General features: G+C 45.1%; 1 protein-coding gene across 1 annotated transcript in view; it reads left to right on the plus strand.

The window, feature by feature from the left end:
- Positions 1 to 15,959: 15,959 nt before the first annotated feature.
- The window catches only part of LOC311134414 (tetraspanin-9-like), a gene marked incomplete at its 5' end in the record, with an annotated part of 119,203 nt that continues 114,335 nt past the window's right edge, over positions 15,960 to 20,827 (plus strand). The window contains one exon of the mRNA XM_084168090.1: positions 15,960 to 16,340. Within this exon, the coding sequence (XP_084024216.1) occupies positions 15,960 to 16,340 (381 nt within the window). The remainder of the gene's footprint in view (positions 16,341 to 20,827) is intronic.

The raw sequence follows: 20,827 nt of genomic DNA on the forward strand, positions 1-20,827 counted from the left end.
GTGTGTCGTCTGCGTAGCAATGATAGGAGAGACCATGTGAGGATATGACAGAGCCAAGTGACTTGGTGTATAGAGAGAATAGGAGAGGGCCTAGAACTGAGCCCTGGGGGACACCAGTGGTGAGAGCACGTGGTGCGGAGACAGATTCTCGCCACGCCACCTGGTAGGAGCGACCTGTCAGGTAGGACGCAATCCAAGAGTGAGCAGCGCCGGAGATGCCCAACTCGGAGAGGGTGGAGAGGAGGATCTGATGGTTCACAGTATCAAAGGCAGCAGATAGTTCTAGAAGGATATGAGCAGAGGAGCGAGAGTTAGCTTTAGCAGTGCGGAGAGCCTCCGTAACACAGAGAAGAGTAGTCTCAGTTGCATGGACTCACTGTGTGCTTTAACATGATTTGTGAATGACTGCCTCATCTCTGTACCCCACACATACAATTATCTGTAAGATCCCTCAGTCGTGCAGTGAATTTCAAACACAGATCCAACCACAAAGACCAGGGAGGTTTTCCAATGCATTGCAAAGAAAGGCACCTAGTGGTAGATGGGTACAAAAAAAGCAGACATTGAATATTCCTTTGAACATGGTGAAGTTATTAATTGAAGTTATTAAGTATCAATACACCCAGTCATTACAAAGATACAGGCGTCCTTCTTAACTCAGTTGCCGGAGAGGAAGGAAACCACTCAGGTATTTCACCATGAGGCCAATGGTGACTTTAAAAGAGAGTTTAATGGCTGCGATAGGAGATAACTGAGAATGGATCAACAACACGGTTGTTACTCTACAATACTAACCTAATGTACAGAGTGAAAAGAAGGAATAAAAAATATTCCAAAACATATGACCTGTTTGCAACAAGCCACTAAAGTAAAACTGCTAAAAAATTGGCAAAGCAATTAACATTTTTGTCCTGAATACAAAGTGTTATGTTTGGGGCAAATCCAATACAACACATTACTGAGTACCACTCTCCATAATTTCAAGCATAGTGGTGGCTGCATCATGTTATGGGTATGCTTGTAATCGTTAAGGACTGGGGAGTGTTTCAGGATAAAAAAGACACGGAATGGAGCTAAGCACAGGAAAAATCCTAGAGGAAAACCTGGTTCTGTCTGGTTTCCACCAGTCACTGGGAGATTAATTCACCTTTCAGCAGGACAAGAACCTAAAATCTACACTGGAGTTGCTTACCAAGAAGACAGTGCATGTTCGTCAGTGGCCAAGTTACAGTTTTGACTTAAATCTGCTTGAAGATCTATGGTAAGACCTGTAAATGGTTGTTTAGCAATGATCAATAACCAATTTGACAGAGCGTTAAGAATTTTGAAAAGAATAATGGGCAAATGTTGCACAATCCAGGTGTGGAAAGCTCTTAGAGACTTACCCAGAAAGCTGTAATTGCTGCCAAAGGTGATTCTAACATGTATTGAGCCAGGGGGTTGAATACTTATGTAAATATATTAGTGTTTTATTTTTCATTAATTCTTTACAAATGTTATAATTTTTCTTCCACTTTGACAATACAGAGTATTTTGTGTAGATCGTTGACAAAAAATGACAATTAAATCCATTTTAATCTCACTTTGTAGCACAACAAAATGTGGAAAAAGTCAATGTGAGAAGAGGAACTTGAGGCCTGCATTAAACATACAGTATCTCTGTAGGCAGGTTATGTCTTAGAACCTGTATCTGATTTCTAATGGTGTGTGTGGTTAAAGCCTGCGGTGTGAAACAGTATAGTATGTAGTGCTGAATGTTGGGAAGTGATTTAGGCTTTATTAGAGGGCCGTGTGCTGTGACTTGTCATCCAGCACTGCAGCAACAGCTGCAGAATATTTTTACCTGGACGACTCAAGGCATTGAACAGCCAGGCCCTCCAGATCTGCAGGAAAACCACACACTGCATAATGTGCATATCCAAGGTGTCTCCATCCAGAAAGCCATGTCATAAAATGGTAAAAGCGTGTGGGTCTGCTGTTCTCTCTCTCTCTCTCTCTCTCTCTCTCTCTCTCTCTCTCTCTCTCTCTCTCTCTCTCTCTCTCTCTCTCTCTCTCTCTTTATCTCTCTCACCTAGATTTATAATGGAGGAAGTGTGCCTGTCTGCATTAGAGTCACATTAGACAGCCCAAGTGCGTCTTGGAAATGTTTCAGACAGGGTTAATTTTTCAAGATGCAAGATGATGATTTTTACACATGGGTGGCAGATATTATAATCCTAGGCCATGGGCGCTCTGGGGGAAGCTATTTAATGGCCCTAAATCATTTTGAGCGATAACTTGTGCTCCTGAGAGTGATTTAAAATTGATGACAGAGTGGCAGACTGGGTTTGCATGCCTCTCCCCGCCTGCCACTTTCCTCTGAAGTTTTGGAGAGCTGTCGTACCCAGTCTCACTCAAAGCACTCCGCCAAGAGAATGATATGTTAATTTGTCCCTTATTATTTACCTATAGCTGTGTGTAACATATATATGCATAAATGGATGTATTTAAAACATTAATACGTAATGTACTTTCCCACCCTCCCATATATTGGGAAACGATAAAGATGTTTTATTGAAATCATCTACAAGCAATTGTATTTCAATATATCTCACTGCCAAACTCTTGCTTGCTTGGAGTACAAGAAGAAGAAGTCAATTTAGCATCAACAATGCTCAGAGGGCTGTGTGAAATTGGGAGCCCTCAGCACAGTACGTATTAGTGTAATAACAGAAGTAGCCTGAGCTAATTTAAACTTAAGCCCTCAAGAGAATTTCCTCCTTCTGCAGACTTTAATTAAGAAAATCTGTCAGGGCCAGGCGCAATATGTTCATATACACTGCCTATTAGCAGGACAGAGTTGTTTTTGTGAGGGAAATGAATAAATGTGGGTAATTGATTATTCCATCATCTGGTTAGTTTAATATCAGATGTTAACCGTGGACTCTGTTCAATATTCATATCACTGTCTAACAGGAGTGTAAAACATCAAACTCAGTCTTCTGTATCTGCGGTTTATTTACCTCCTAGAAATCCACAGGGAGGCTGCAGGAGTGAGAGTGCGAGAGAAAGTGTGAGGTGCGGTAAATATGTTGTGTTGACAGATTAGGGCAATGCTCTTTGGTATTCAGCAGGTTTGGATGGTGATGGCGTTCATCCCGAGGTTGTTCCACACCAAAGAGCTACGGCGGTAACGGCACACGGAGACATCTGCTGCTGGGATCTCTGTGGATCCGCAGAGGCAGCGAGGTGAAGAGGCTAGATTTTACCCATGAAGTGCCCCGTTGCATAAAACATGCATCCGTTCAAGATTTATTTTCTTTCACTTTACAATGTAATCAACTATTTTCTTTGGCCTGGTGTTTCACTTTGGTATGGAGTTGGAAACCACCAGGGAATTTCATTGTACAGGTACTTTCTGAATGGGGGTACTTTGTCAGATGAAGCACTTCATTGAGTGACTCTCTGGTTGTGCCTCATACAGTGTTTCCTGTGAGTGGGTTCTCCTCCGTGCACTGTCAGGTTTATTAGCAGCAGTTGTTGATTCATATCAGTAGTGGAGCATGTCCATGTCAGAGAGGGGGGCTGGCCTCTTCCTTGGACCAGCGCCATAATCCCCTATTACAGGGATCATCAACTGGCGGCCCGTGGCCGATTCTATTTGGCCCCCCAAATAAAACACTGTAAAATCACTAGGAATTCACCTCAAAATTATTTTAGTTTAGGAAGTATATTCCCAAATATTTCCACTCGTAAATAGAGAGACATACTGTATGTGATTGTGTACCAATGTAATCAAGGTTTGAAAGTATTATGTTTTTGTCAAATACAATATCTGTTTGTGCTTCTTGCATCAATTTGCTGAGTACAAATGATCTAGTTGATGACCCCTACCCTACTGGATGGCTTCTCTAATGCTTATCAAAATAGAAGGTATCCGGGGAGCCGTGGTCCGCTGCTTGCTCCGCTCCCCTGTACTACCATTTGCTCTCCACACCATCTGGGGTGTCTAAGGCCTGGATTAGGGCTTGGCCGGTTCTGCTTACTGCTGATCTGGTCTCCTGGCTGCCCTGTGTTTGTCCGTCCATAGGTGCACAGCCAGGACATTGTGGCTGCCCAGGTTGACCCAGGGCCATATTGGGTTGGGCCAGCAGCCAGCAGCCAGTTCACAAACACACAACCACATACACACACATACACACACACAAACACAGCTCAAAGTACACAGGCTGCTGACATCTGGCCATATCGAGTGGAGGTGCTGCCCAGCTGGTGGGTCTGAGAACCTGGGCTCTACTAGGGGAACTTATCTGTGTGTTTTCAGCAGGCAGGCATCAGTGCCAGTGGGCTGGTTGGAGTGGACTCGAGGAAGGCTCTTTACCTTTAGATTCTTCATATAGATAGAGCTGTTTGAGCCTGTTGGGTCCTGCTCTATGATCAGTATGGCACTCATCCCTTGGGGTAGTACTGTATGTGAGCATACATGTGGTATTTTATTATAATTTGATATGCTAATAGTATGGAGGTCCGGTATATACAACATAAAACAGTAAATCAGAGCAGCCAACAACAGGCAGTATTAGAGGATTGAAGAATGGCATTATTTGTGGTACGGAGCAGGAGCACAATGGGAAATCTCCTCAGGCATCTAGCTGCTGTGTCTGTCCTCTCTGAACAGAACAAATAGACGGACGCATGTTCTCTCCATGTTCCCTCATCCCTCTCTCTCTCAACACAGCAGCACGTCGACACCCCTTCCTTTGTTTGCATTGTAGGTGACAGCCCCTGAAATATCGATGTGATTCACCTGACCTTTCGCCGCTGTGTCAGCAGGTTGGAATCCTGTAGCTACTACCCTGTTCTGCCTGGTATTATTGACTAACTCTCATGTATAGGACACTCCACATACTGTGCCACATGTGGTGTACCAGTTGTTTCCCACTGTAGCAGCTCCATATTAAACCCAGGTGACCTTTCTGCAAGCTGACCCCTTAATCCTGAACCATGGACAGACAGAGAGCCTAACACTACAGATCTATGGGTCTATGGGATTTGCCATAGACTCCATAGCCCGAGCCTTAGTGGAAAACCACAGAGGGATCTTTAGGGCCCCTCTCGTCTTCTCTTCCACCAGGTTAATAAAGGATCTGACCCAGGCCAGAACCACTGGCTGAGCCTATCTACCTCTCTGTCTCTGTCTCTGTCTCTGTCTCTGTCTCTGTCTCTGTCTCTGTCTCTGTCTCTGTCTCTGTCTCTGTCTCTCTCTCTCTCTCTCTCTCTCTCTCTCTCTCTCTCTCTCTCTCTCTCTCTCTCTCTCTCTCTCCATCTCTCTGTCTCTCTCTCTCTGTCTTGCTCTCTCTCCATCTCTCTCTCCATCTCTCTCTCTCTGTCTCTCTCTCTCTGTCTCGCTCTCTCTCTCTCTCTGTCTCGCTCTCTCTCTCCATCTCTCTCTGTCTCTCTCTCTGTCTCTTTCTCCGTCTTGCTCTCTCTCTCCATCTCTCTCTGTTACGAGAATTTTGTTATCTCAATGGTTGAAGTGAACTACTTTTTAAATCTTTGAATAATTCCCAAAAGGTTGTAAATCTCTTAGTTTAAATAAATTAAACAAAGACCCAATTCTGCTCATGGTCAGCATATTTATTCATGAGAGCGCTCTGCAACAAAATGGTCGTACAATATTTTTATACGCACACGTCAGAGGAAAAATCCCACCCTGCTGTAGGCGGGCTGTATTTTTCCACTGTACACATCATGTAAGTTCACACCTGGGTCTAGCTCATGTGATTTTCCTCTGCTCTCCTGACCATCAGGTCACACACACACACACACACACACACACACACACACACACACACACGTTCTTATCATAGTCTACTCCTTGCTCGGGCAGGCTGCATTCTTCAGTTATCGCGTCCTCACAATATCCTGAAAGCCTTTTCACTCCCCTCTCCCTGTGTGTTTTGGGAACCAGTCTCCTGTTGTTTGGTTTAAATCGTTTTGCACTTCTGCTTGCCTAATTACAAGACACAAATACTCTGTTGCTGGGATATAAACACATTTGATTAACTCTCTAAGCTCTAGTCTACTAATTAGTCATACATTATTAATTTAACTGAGGGTATTAAATTTTAGTCATATCTTACTCACACATTTCTTTATCACTCTCTCTGTCTCTCTCTCTCCATCTCTCTCTCTCTGTCTCTCTCTCCGTCTCTCTCTCTCTCTCCATCTCTCACTCACTCTCTCGCTCCCTTTTCTAACCTCCCTATCTCTTTATTTCCCCCTCCATCTCTCTGTAGTGTCCTAGCCAGTGCCCAGGACGGTGTATGTATTTCTATCCTTGTCCCATGCCGTGTCCTGTAACCTGTTTCCCTGAAACACAGAGGAGATTTAAATATGTGTCAGATTGCCTGCACGGCGCCACAGGAAAACTGCTTCACAGAGGCTCCATCTGCAGGCAAGCCCAGACTGACTGCTGATATAATCACTTACCTCCAGAGCCCTAAATAGGCTTTGGTTGTGGCTGGATAGCCTCCACAGGTTCTTAGGAAACAGGGATGAAAGTATGTGCCCAGAGAGATGATTACGTTACGGATGGTTCCATGCGGTGAGGCCAGGGGGCCGTAAACCACATCCCCCTTTATCTGTCTCTCTTTTCCCTACCGGCCCAAAATAAAAGCCCCCCGGATCACTCGTCTTTTCTCCTAGTAGTCTAGAGCCAGTAACTTAACCCCCTGTCACTAACTATAGAAGTGGACGTTTTCTTTTCCGTTGCTAATTTCCGGTGTGTGTTTTATTAGATTTGTGGAAGCATGCAGACGAAAAGGCATCCATCATGGCAAGTGTAACTGATAATGACCTTTTAAAAAGAGACCCCTGTCTCTTAAAGCTAAAACAAATCCCAGATTGTAGCTTTAAAGCTTTGCATCTCACAGCAATTTTGCAGGTAACCTTCTGCAGTGTACTGGCTGTGTATAGGGACTTGTGTAGGTTTGCTTGGTTGATGGCTTCAATTATCCTTGGTCCCCAGTTTCTCCAAGACAATGGATTCAAGGCATTACAGAGAGGAGGCAGAGGGTAGGAAACCTATGACTTTCAACATTTATCACAGACAGTAGCTCTCAGGGAAGCATTTGTCTAACTCAGCAGCCAAGCAGTGTGTGCGTTGTTCACCTGAAAATGTGATTTAATTCAAAGGCTTATTCTGCTTTGCTTTGCCTTGTTCCATTTTTCCTGCACAAAAGAGCTATTTAATATAATCATGTGTGGGCTTGCGAGAGTGTACGTGCATGCGTGTGCGTATGTGCACGTCGGTGCATGTGTGTTTCTCGTGAACCTTTGAGTTACCCACAGTAAGCAAAATAAAATCACAAATCTTCAGAATCTAAGAGTTGAATCTAGCTCATGTTGAGGACGAATGGATGGTTTCCACACACTATTCAAAGGCTTACAGTGAACTTTAAATTATCTTACAGCCAATAAATCGATGACCGGGGTCTGACTTCAACACTCTGCTGATTTCCCACTGAACTGAATAAGATTAATATTGCTGACGTTCCATTCTTTCATATACCGTTATGGGCCTTTTAAATATTACATTAACTCGTCCACTGTCCAGAGGACTTAGCTGTTCTGCTCCTTTGATCAACATAATAGTCATGAAACCCTGTCACTAACCATATCTCTTTTGTGTATCTTTGGATTCATGTGAGCTACAGTACAACTCCAGGCGTCATATACAGTTCTATAGTATTTAACATCGCAAACATGTTGCCTTATTGAACGCCAATTGTCTTATTTTGCTACAGTCTGATATCTTTTGTAGCATATGTTGTATTTCAGGAGAGAAAAGGGCTGTGTTTCTTCTCTAAATGCTAATGACTAGCCTGTGTTTGTTCTGTTAGTGGGGCCCTGCCTGTCCTGTCCTCTTATCTGCTGCAGCTCTGTCTGATGGACATGCCTGCAGGTCTACTGTTTAGACTGGGGGACTTCTCTAGGGGCTTCTCTAGGTGTGTGTGGACTGTGTGCTCTGTCATCTCTATAGCTTCCTTACTCTCCGGTTGACAAGAGAGCACAAACGTGTATTCTCCTGCAGTCATTGGCTCAGAATATGGGTGATGTCAGGCGGGAGTTTTCCACTGTATTACAATAAACAGACCTACACCAGTGTGTATCACGCTTGAGTGTGTTTGTGAAAACGCATGTGAAATTCACTTTAACACTGCTATCTTTTTTTAAACAACCACAAGCAAACTTCTCGCATGAGTAGCAACTTGTGACATTATTAGAAATGTCTGATGCTTAACAACACAACCATAAATGTACACTGATTTCCTGGGAGCTCACCACTGCTGTCACACCCTCTAGTTGGGTCTGCTGAGAAGAGGAGCATCATGAATCCCTAATTGGTTCCACTCTCCAGACACCTTTATCGACTTTATTGTTTTAAGTCACCGGGGAGGGACTTAAAATGTTCGCTATCGTCTCGTTGCCCAATTACGTGGATGTCAGACTTTGTTATAAAAGGCCAAGACAGAATCTTAAATATCAGATTGGATTGACGTCTGTCAATTCGATTGGGCCAGACAGAATAGAGCTCATTAGCATACTGACAAGGACGGACAGGACAGTAAGTCTTTGACCACATTTCTATGTATAATAACCTTTAGCCAGCCGGAATGATAGGCAGGGAGGTGCCAGACATGGGGGAGACTGACTCATGTCTGACAAATTAGGGATAACCCCCTCTTGTTTGTTCAGTTTGGCCCCCGGTGACATTTGAGTGTGTGGTCCATTTAGGTTGTTTTATCACCTGACATGTCCTCCATGTTATCCTCCAAGTTGTCCTCCATGTTGTCCTCCATGTTGTCTTCCATGTTGTCCTCCATGTACACAGCAACAGCCTTGGTCCCAGTGTGTATAGAGTGTATAGAGTAACCAGGGGGAATGAGAACTGAGATAGTGTTGGCGAACAGGCCCTTCGTAGTCCTATTCCACTCACACGCTCAGTCTTCCATGAGACTTTCACAGTGGTGATTATCTACTATCACGTCACATAGGACACACATACATAGGGCACACAAACAGTATGTGGTAGGCTATAGGGTAAAGACTATTTCTCTTTTGCTGGAACAGAAAAGACAGGTAATAATGATTGTTGAAGAGCTGACCTCTATTTTCATAGATCAGTGGGTATCCCCTTGCTGCCCGCTGTGAATCCTGGGGTTTAGGATATTGCTTTGGATTTTCCCCTCGCATTCAGTTAAACATATGCAGTGGGAAGCAAAGCAGTCATTTTCCAGCAAGGCTTTAGAATTGCCTCCCTGCTCCTGCTTGTAAGTCACTCTATTCCAGGGGTGGGCAAACTTTTTGGCTCGAGGGCCACATCGGGAATTTTGAAATTAAACGGAGTGCCACACAGATTTCTTTGGGACCGATTTGTTTGTCGAAATCAATTGGCATGCCAGAAAAAGGGATGTTATTTGAAAATATATAGGCCCATTCTAATTCTACATACATTCTATCTAGTTTTAGACATCCAAGAGTTGCCTGGAATGTTTTTTATCCCCCCAATTTCTTTACTCAAACCTCCCGCTTGCCGGATTGAATGGGCATATAGTTTGCCCAACCCTGCTCTAGTCTAAAACTCTAACTGTAAGTAACTCAAATCTGTAAGCAATGTATGACATTTTCTTTACTTTAACTCAAATGTAAAACAGGCTCCTAAAATACTGTAGGCAGTTGAGAGAGTTCATCAAGGGTCACTGAGTCAGTAAAGCTCAATGAGTTTGAGCCTGATATCGTGTTAAATGTCTAAACGGTCTGACCGTAGATGTGACAGACATTGTTTAATTTCAATTAGCACCTTCAAAATGGGCTCATGACGGCCTTTAAACTACACTGAACAAAAATATAAACAGAACATGTAACGTGTTGGTCACATGTTTCATGAGCTGAAATAAGAAATCCCAGAAATGTTCCTTAGCACAAAAAGCACATTTCTCTCAAATTGTGTGCACAAATTTGTTCATGTCCCTGTTAGTGAGCATTTCTCCTTTGCCAAAATACTGTAATCCATCCACCTGACGGGTGTGGCATATCAAGAAGCTGATTAAACAGCATGATCATTACACAGGTGCACCTTGTGCTGGGGACAATAAAAGCCCACTCTAAAATGTGCAGTTTTGTCACACAACACAATGCAAAGGATGTCTCAAGTTTTGAGGGAGTGTGCAATTGGCATGCTGACTGCAGAAATGAGTTTAATGTTCATTTCTCTTCCATAAGCCGCCTCCAATGTTGTTTTAGAGAATCTGTCCAACCGGCCTCACAACTGTAGACCATGTGTAACCACGGCAGCCCAAGACCTGAGACCAGCCACCCGGACAGCTGATGAAACTGTGGGTTTGCACAACCGAATAATTTCTACACAAACTGTCAGAAACCGTCTCAGGGAAGCTCATCTGCCTGCTCGTCGTCCTCACCAGGGTCTTGACCTGACTGCAGTTCGACGTCGTAACCGACTTCAGTGGGCAAATGCTCACCTTTGATGGCCACTAGCAAGCTGGAGAAGTGTGCTCTTCATGGAATGAATCAACTGTACCGGGCAGATGGCAGACAGCATGTATGGCATCCTGTGGGCGAGTGGTTTACAGATGTCAATGTTGTGACCAGAGTGCCCCATGGTGGCGGTGAGGTTATGGTATGGGCAGGCATAAGCTACGGACAACCAACACAATTGCATTTTATCGATGGCAATTTGAATGCACAGAGAGACCGTGACGAGATCCTGAGGCCCATTGTTGTGCCATTCATCCGCCGCCATCACCTCATGTTTCTGCATGATAATGCACAGCCCCATGTTGCAAGGATCTGTACACAATTCCTGGAAGCTGAAAACGTCCTAGTTCTTCTACAGCCTGCATACTCACCAGACATGTCACTCATTGAGCATGTTTGGGATGGTCTGGATCGACGTGTACGACAGCGTGTTCCAGTTCCCGCCAATGTCCAGCAACTTCGCACAGCCATTGAAGAGGAGTGGGACAACATTCCACAGGCCACAATCAACAGCCTGATCAGCTCTATGCGAAGGAGATGTGTCACGCTGCATGAGGCAAATGGTGGTCACACCAGATACTGACTGGTTTTCTGATCCACACCCCTACCTTTTTATTAAGGTATCTGTGACCAACAGATGCATGTCTGTATTCCCAGTCATGCGAAAACCATAGATTAGGGCCTAATTAATTTATTTCAATTAACTGATTTCCTTATTTACATTTACATTTTAGTCATTTAGCAGACGCTCTTATCCAGAGCGACTTACAGGAGCAATTAGGGTTAAGTGCCTTGCTCAAGGGCACATTTACGTCATTTAGCAGACGCTCTTATCCAGAGCGACTCACAAATTGGTGCATTCACCCTATAGCCAGTGGGATAACCACTTTACCATTTTTTTTTTTGGGGGGGGGGGGGGGGGGAGGGGGTAGAAGGATTACTTTATCCTATCCCAGGTATTCCTTAAAGAGGTGGGGTTTCAAATGTCTCCGGAAGGTGGTGAGTGACTCCGCTGTCCTGGCGTCGTGAGGGAGCTTGTTCCACCATTGGGGTGCCAGAGCAGCGAACAGTTTTGACTGGGCTGAGCGGGAACTATGCTTCCGCAGAGGAAGGGGAGCCAGCAGGCCAGAGGTGGATGAACGCAATGCCCTCGTTTGGGTGTAGGGACTGATCAGAGCCCGAAGGTACAGAGGTGCCGTTCCCCTCACTGCTCCATAGGCAAGCACCATGGTCTTGTAACGGATGCGAGCTTCAACTGGAAGCCAGTGGAGTGTGCGGAGGAGGGGGGTGACGTGAGAGAACTTGGGAAGGTTGAACACCAGACGGGCTGCGGCGTTCTGGATGAGTTGTAGGGGTTTAATGGCACAGGCAGGGAGGCCAGCCAACAGCGAGTTGCAGTAATCCAGACGGGAGATGACAAGTGCATACAAGTGCTTATATGAACTGTAACTCAGTAAATTGTTAAATGTTGCGTTGATATTTTTGCTCATTGTAAAACAAAATAAATATATTGTTTTGGATGTTTTTTTGGCTTATGATCACACATCTAATTTCTTCATGTGAAAATAGTTTTGTTTTGGATTCCGTTAAGAGCAGTTGCCCAAGTCTTAATCCTACAGATTTATCTTTAGGTTTAAGAAGAAACAATCCACCTAAGACAACTTTGCACTATTGGTCTAATTATTGAAGTGCTTCTTAAACATAGGAGGCTGCTGAGCGGCTCATAATAATAGCCGGAATGGAGCACATGGAATGGCATCAAACACATAGAAACCATGTGTTTGATGTATTTGATACCATTCCACCTATTCTGCTCCAGTCATTAACACGAGCCTGTCCTCCCCCAATTAAAGTGCCACCAACCTCCTGTGTAAATAAATAAGAACTAGCCCTCCACCCCCTACTGTTTCTGTTGTGCTGGCGGTGTAGCCATGTTGGATAGACTACATAAACTTTAGTCCAATAGAGCTCCACACAGATATGCCAGAACCAATACTCTCCATTTAATATTTACACTTCTACTTTTATTATCTTGTTATACTCTTTCATACCATGATAGAAAAGCAGCAGTGTCTTGGCTAGAAGAGCCCTGAAATGGAGGATTCTAAGATGAATTCCTACTGAACACGAAGCTTGCCTTCCAGTATGCCTTTTTAGCATGTATTGATGGAGCTGCCAGGTTTATTCAGCATCAGAGGGAAAGTTAGAATAAAGAATCCCTGTCCAACCCTGCTCTGCTGTACCGCATACATACACTGTATCTCGACTGTTCCTATGCTCACTCCTCTGGCTCTATGCTATAGATCTTGTCTCTCCTGAGTTTCTCTGAGTATCTGAGTAACCTCTGGTTGCCTAATAAAGGACTTCAGAGCCCCATGCCTCTCTGTTTTCTTCTGTTGAGTGGATGGCGATGAACTGAGCTGCGCTTGGCTCAGGAGGGAGTAAGAGGAGGAACGTGCCCTTGTGTCTGGTCGAGGCATCAGCAGCACACGCTAGCTAAGGGCCCCAATAGCGCTCTGATGAATGCATGTCCTCCTCTGAGGCGGCGGCTACCGAAATACAACATATTGAATTAATAGTTAAGGGCCTGACGGGCTGTGATCAGACGACCCATGGGAGCTGAGCCAATGCTTCTTCAGCTCTCCATGGCACCACTAGGGACAGGGTATTGTGGGTAAAATCTCCCCTGCTCTATCTGTGTGGGACTGCTTTCATAATTCTCATCCCACACCAGGCTGACGTGAAAAGTGACGCTGACATTAAGTCATTTTTTACAAGAAAGATGTGGTAGTACTGGGAGCAATTGGAAGTTTGCCAGTTCCATACCTTTTAATACCACTTAATTATAATTATAGACCTGTGCCATTTTAAGTATGGTATTGCTAATTGTAAATGGAAATAAGATGTGTATTTTTTTCCCCAGTTTGCTAATTACCGTAATGGTTTGTGATTTGGAGGAGCACTTCCATTGTTCCTGGCTAATTAAGACTTTAGTATAATGTGATTTTGTCTCGTGTTGTCTTCTAACCACTACAATTCCATCAAGCTACAGTATGTCAGACTTGTTTGAGCTGTGTATACTCTGTAGAAACACAAGATAAATTAATTAGTGTATCTCTGTGTATACAGGGCATTACTGGGTTTACTTTAAGACCATTCAGTTGAAATTCTGCTCCATCTGTCTCTGAGCTGCAGCCATCACAAGCACTCAATCTCACCTTGCTGACAGAGAGAGGGACCATTACCACAGCGCAGAGGTACGGATTAAAGATTATGCTGTTTTCACAAACCCAACCCTGTGAAAGGGCTATGTGAGTGGGTGGACAGATAATGGTATTGCTGTTGTTTGTATAGTAGTTCTCTGAAGGAAAAGATGTGGCATAGCAAAGGAAACTCAAACGCTGTATAAAAAGGTTGCACATCTTTCATCCCCATCTCATAAAATCAGCATGTACAATATGAATGAAATGGCCTCTCTATCAGTGGGGGTTTGATGTCTTATCTGGTAAAATGCATTTTCTTTTTGTTCACAGATCATGTACATTTAGGCATCTGAGATTGTATTTCAAACCAGAGGGTTAGATAAATGTAAGGACGGAGCTCTAGAATATTAGAGCTGTAATATGTTGTCAGCTCCATGTGTGAAACAACTGAGATAGTCTGTGTTTGACCCTGGGTTTCCATAGGAAAGTGTTTAGTATCTTTAAGCCACTCTCCCATTTCCATGCTTGAAATGGTGCGATAATTCCAAAGGCTGGGTCTCTGCCAATTTATCAGTGCTCCTTACATGGAAGTGAGCCGGCATTGAGCAACTGACGACTTTGTGACTGCATGCAGTAATTCTGCATGCAGTAATTCTCCTAATCATGATAGCGCTCTGATGACAAATAGAAAATAGCCACTGTGAAAGTTAATTGGCCGTAAATATAGTAAGTGTCGCAATGAAATCACAGGATTGAAGGTTGCATCGTCAGCGCCAGAGAAGTCCACTATCTTTATGCAGGTAATCAGAGGAGCTGATATGTTCCACACTGACAGGAGAAGCCCTCAGTCACACGCAAATATTGGTTGCGTTCTCCTGCTCAGACGTTGCATGCATCAACCAATTGTTGCGAACCACATCATCAACTGTGTCATTGACTGACAGATTGCTATAACATAATGTGGTTAGCTGAAAAATACCTATCCACACATTGTAAGATCTGGCATGCATCAGCAACGCCTGGGCAGAGGAACGCACCCTGAAACATGCACCCCCCCTCCTTCACCCACACCACCCACACATTTCCCTGGACTCATGATTTTTTGTATTAATGAATGGCCTCCCAGACCCCCTGACGCACAGACAACACTGAGGAAATTGCTGAACTTGTATAGTCAAAGCTGTGTTATGATCAGCTTATTAAAGACATGGTCAGGGCAAGGGGGAGGAGCCCGGGTTGCCTGCAGCCGCCTGCAGCTGCCTCATTGGCTGCTCCCTCAGCAGCGGGGAGGGGCTGATGAGAGGCAGGGAGCGAGAGAGTGAGAGGGAGAGCAGAGAGCGGAGGAGGGGGGGACAAGGGCAGTGCTCTAGTTAAGGGGGATAGGATAGGGAATGCCTGTTAGATGCATCTTGCCGATAATAGCACACATCAGCCAATGCGCTGCGACTGACACTGACAGCACAGGCAGAGAGCGGGGAACTGAGCAGCTGAGCACAAAATTATACAATAGAGAAGACAGGAGGGGAGAGAGAGAGAGAATAACTGAATCAGAGTATCATCAGCACGTTGGAGAGCGCAAAGCACAGAGGACTGAGAGAGCGCAGGAAAGGAGGAGAAGAAGAGGAGAGAGGAATAAAGATACAGGATTGTGTTGAATGGGGGGGGGGGCAAAAGTTTCCAGCTCCCCAGGCAAAAATCAGTACTGAGGTCAGCAGCAGGGAGAAGGGAACGTGGTGGAAGAAGTGGAGCAGCTGAGAGCTGGAGAGAGAGACTCACAGGGGGTCTGCTCCCACAGGCACACACACGGCACAGCAGAGGAGAGCACAGGAGATCCAGGGGACACTATTGAAACTTACTGACTCAAGGACGTAGCCTGCTGTAACTCATCAGGGTAATAATTCTCCTCACTGGACTAGGACTTCTCTGCATGGCTAACTCAGAAGCATGAGAGTAGACACTGGACACCGGGCAGAAGACACATAGAGCTGGGAATAGTGCCTGTGTCTTTCCTTCCTTTTACTAACCTGAGCCAGTTTAGTTGCGCCATTGTTGGGTGGATATAAAGATTCAGAGTTTCAGGGCTTGGAGAGAACCAGTACAGAGCAGAAAGGAAGAGCGTAGACTGCTGGAGGCTGAGAGTTGTGTCCTCTCATCTCTGAGACATGGTAGAGTGTGTTACGGTAGCGAGCCCCTCAGCAGCAGTGTTAGCCCAAGAGCATGGAGAAGTCCAGCAGTGAGGAGTCAGCCATTCACCGCAGCCCGTCCGTGGATAGCCGCGATTCCGACTTTGCACGCGCCTCCACGTCTGGCCGCCCGTTCGGCGGCCGCGGCTTCACCGCCGGCGCGTTCTACGGCTCCACGGGGCCGCGCGGTGCCACCGCACAGGGGCAGGCTGGGACAGCGGCCGACACCAGTATCAACGTCGGAGGAGACAAGAGCAGCAATAACAAGTACACGGCGCCCAAAGGCAGCAAATACGTGGTCTTTTACCTGGATCTATCCTTTGTGTTCCTTTTAGAGTTCAAGAAGTACAACATGGCACGGGGCTGTCTCTGCTGTTTGAAGTACATGATGTTCCTCTTCAACCTCATCTTCTGGGTAAGCAAACATTATTTTATAATTTTATTATTCTCTTTCACATCTCTCCATCATGCTTTCTCTCTTTTTGGGGGTACTAATTATAGATCTGTTAGGATGTAGAAGCAGTGTGACGCTGACACATGGTTCTGGAAGTTACTCAGCAGATACAAATCTAAAAGTAGTAGTCATTAGGTTAACAGTGATATGAGTAAGGGAAGATGATAAAATGCCATATTTCATAATACTTGTAAACTAATATACTGATCATTTAAAGATTTCTGTTCAGGCGTATGTGAGAGAAAGATTTATGCTGGGGCTCATAAAATTTGCATATTACTATTCCTGGTTGTCATTGAGTCGTTGAAATGGTTGCTCCACCATGTCTCCCTGTGGGTGCTCTGCTGGGGTGCAAGGGCTGCCACTCATTCATATGGCTTTACAACATGGGTCCTCATGGGTGCTGCTGATTTACTGCAAACATTAGGAGATTTGAGCGTGTTAAGTTGTCTAGGCAAAGGACAGGGGGCATTGCTTACATATATGAGATGGATGCATGACATATCTGTGGATTGATTATGAATGATTTAGAATGACTGAGAATGTTTCCATTCATTTTGGTGAGGCACTGAAGAAGAGATGGAAAGGATTAATCTGCTTTGTGGTTTTTATTTAATCTGTATTTCACACATTGACATTTTTTTTGTTTTGATATAAAGATTGGTCCCTGCTACCCAAAAATTTACAATATTTTTTATATATATTTTTACATCTTTACTAGCACTTCCACCCATCATCCAATTAACCAGTGGATTACGGGGGCTTAGTTGATGGGCCGGAGCCTTTTGTGTGGAGCCAATCATGCGTGAAGCATAATAACATGACAACACCACAGGGTCAACATCTCTAATCACGTCAGCACTAGCCTACTACGTGCACCCTGCAATCTGGGGCACATCTGAGGCTCAGGCTGCTGCACATTATATCTGAACCATGGCGAGACCAACTGTCCACAGCACAGAGCAGATTCCAATGTAACTCTAGGCAAGGTGTGTGTACAGTTCGTGTGGAATCTGGAGGGATCAGAGGCTAGGCTGAGGTCATTGTGTCAGTGCTGCCCTCACTTTCCCCGGGGTCTGTGTGGCTAAACCTGTTCTTAACCCCTATTGGTGACGGTAAAACCCCCCACGTTAAAAACCTGCTGCTCTAGCTCCACACTGGGAGGAGGAGTGGGAGGGAAGAGTGTGTAAAGAGGCTTTGCCTTTGGCTCTGAGCTGGTCCCCATAGACCTGCCTTACTACCACTGCATGTACCCTCCTGGGGTTGGGTAGAGTAAAGGTTACTAAAAGCTTCACTCCGTTGATCTACGTGCGTGGGTACAGTGGGATTTTTGGACTAGTGGACACCATTTGGTAACATGAGATCTTTGCCGTCCCCACTCGCATTCACAATGGTGCGATAGCAAAAATTTTTTTTTTTCATTTTTTCATTTCGTGAAAGCAAGGAAGAGTTGCCTTCCTTTGCTAGTAGTAGCTAGCTGGCAGCCTGGCTAAAAGCATAACAAGCTAGCTAGCCTTTTTCGCTTCCCACATCTCCATGTGAAATAATCAGATTTATAATAAAAAATATGCCCTAGCAAATATTCTTATACTTCCCGGTGTAACCTAAAACATTATCCGAGTTTGATATGCTGCTTGTGTATTCATTCCCATGTCAGCTAAAATAAAAAATTAAACATCATGTTTTGGTCACGGAGAAAAAAGCACATGGCTAGCTAGTTGGCTACAGCAGGTTCTAGCATTTCACAATAGCCTGTAATCACTAGTTATTACTTCTAAACAAAATACCTTTTTGGGTGGATTCTTGCTGTTCGGTTTACTGTTTGAACAGTCGCTGATATTATATTTGGTTAGCAATGAAAAATAGGCTACGTTGATAATTAGCCTATATAGCCTATAGATCAGATCAAGGAACCAAGGGACAACACTGCCAAATTGTGAACGACTCTTTTCGGAATGCATTGCTTGACTGCCATGAGGGTGATAAGCACAATATCATTTGCGAACTGCAGCCCCACAAACTAGTTCTCTAGTTCTAATTTGTTGAGCAGAGGCTGCAACACTCTGAATCTTGCGTCTGTGTAGAGCTTGTAGTAAGCTTAAGGAGGGCTGAGGGCACCTTATGATGTGAGGAGATTGTGTCCCTTCTCATTCGTGTGTGTGTGTGTGTGTTAATCAGTGGGGATATCCTGGAGCAGTTGGGGGGGGGGGGGGGGGCTTTCACTAGCGCTGTGGCTCCCGCTGTGCAGTAATTGAGCTCCTCACACTGGTAATGTTCACTTAATGATCACGCACCTTGCTAGGAGATTGATAGTCGTTTTGGCGCCTTGATTCCCTTTAATGACAGTTTAATCACTGCCCCAGGGGAGTCACTGTTTTCCTGGGTGGCCATCTATCTGTCTCTCTGTGCAGGCAGCAAGTGTCTCTTTCTTTCTGTCTGTCTGTCTGTCTGTCTGTCTGTCTGTCTGCTGCAGCCCCAGTATCAGACCCCATAGTGGTCTGGGTGTCTAGAGGCAGGGATGGAACTGATTGAAGCCTGTGGTGGGCCCCAGTTAAGGGACAGACAGAGGGGCATGAGGACTGGGGGAAAGAGTAAAAAGCAGCCCTGTATCCTGACGACACGCCTGGGACAGAGCTGCTCTCTCTGTGGCACTCGCAAGGTTACTCTGCCTGCCCAGGGCCTCAGCTCTGACACCCCAGATTGGAGTGGTGGTGCGGATGTGGCCTCCCCTGAGCCGCACACCAGCTCCCATATACTCCCCCATCCTCCACTTCCTCCACAGGGCTTACAGTGGTAACTTTAAGCACAAGGTAAACAGCGGCAGGCACTCCAGACATAACATTTACATTTTAGTAATTTAGCAGACGCTCTTATCCAGAGCGACTTACAGTTAGTACATTCATCTGAAGATAGCTAGGTGGGACAACCACATATCTCAGTCATAGTAAGTACATTTTTCCTCAATAAAGTAGCTATCAGAAAAGTCAGTGCTAGTAGGAGGCATGTCCAATGCACTTATCTCCAGGCCTCTTCAGCAGTTGTTCGTGACCATCTGGCTTCTCTTACTTATGGGGATTAGTGTTCGTCTGGGCTGCAGGGAGGTGGGCGGGGCTAGGTCAGATTAGAGTATCAGAGTATCTGGTGGGAAGGGGGTGGGGGTGGGGGGTCAGATTAGAGTATCAGAGTATCTGGTGGGAGGGGAGTGGGGGGGGGTCAGATTAGAGTATCAGAGTATCTGGTGGGGTGGGGGTGGGGGTGGGGGGTCAGATTAGAGTATCAGAGTATCAGGTGGGAGGGGAGTGGGGGGGGTCAGATTAGAGTATCAGAGTATCTTGTGGGTTAGTAGTCAGGATTGAAGTCTCCTTCGGGTGACGCACAGCACCACCAATAAAGCCAATGTTCACGCCAATCACATTGAGTCACAGTAGCTATGCCCAAAAGACAGCAACTACATGTTGGTTTGACACACTATGAGTCGGACAGCAAGATTGGGTTGGCTGTGATTTCCTACAGTATGTGTGTCAGCTAGCAGACTGGCACTGGTGTATTTGCAGCCCCCTGCTCTGTGTTCTCTCTCTGTGCTGTCTGACAGAATCTCAGGTCTGCTCTGCCCTCCTTCACTCCCTCCACTATTAATCGGTTACCAATCCCTAAAACCTCCCTGTTTCCTTCCTTTCTCTAACACTTCCTTTGTTAGGGAGAGCAGTGAGCCTGGAGCCCACATCCCACCACTCTGTCATTATTATACTATATCAAAAGCAAAGCCACATTTTGGTATTTATATTTAGAGAATAAATGTCCACTCAGCATCCTTATAAAGTGCCAAAGCAGTGGTGATATCAAAGCTAATCTTTTGTGAGGGGAGTAGAGAAACCAACTGTCTTTAGCATTCATCAATTCCTATGCTTGCTTATTTATATGCCATTTGGATGACATGTTGGTAGTCACACTATCAGTCGGACAGCAAGATTGGGTTGGCTGTGATTTCCTATGTGTGTCAACTAGCAGACTGGCGCTGGTGTATTTAAGTTGACATTTTTGTTTTAAATGTAGCTAGCCGCCACCCAAAGAATAGTTTCAAACCTAATCACAGTTTCAAGTTGTGTGTGTGTGCGTGGGCTTTCCTAGTTGAATGGTAACTCTATAAAGCATTGCCTTGGCAAACACTGTCCCATTCCTCCATGCCATGGGTTTCCATCCAAGGTACCGAAGCAATTTGCCTGCTATTTTCGGCCCTCACAGAGTGCTAAAAAGTTCACTAATCCCCAGCCCTTCGGCCGCAAGGGACTTCACATTGTAACAAACTTTACGACGTCCTCTCTCACCAGAAGTCTATCACAAGTGACCTTAATCCCTTACTGCTAGGGGGTTGTGCTGAAATAGAGGTGCACTGAATTGTTTGGAATTCTGAAACCAGCTTTCAATCATTCATAACACCTTCCTACGCG

The sequence above is a fragment of the Coregonus lavaretus genome (assembly GCF_964263955.1).
Source record: "Coregonus lavaretus genome assembly, chromosome: 9".
Classification (NCBI taxonomy): domain Eukaryota; kingdom Metazoa; phylum Chordata; class Actinopteri; order Salmoniformes; family Salmonidae; genus Coregonus; species Coregonus lavaretus.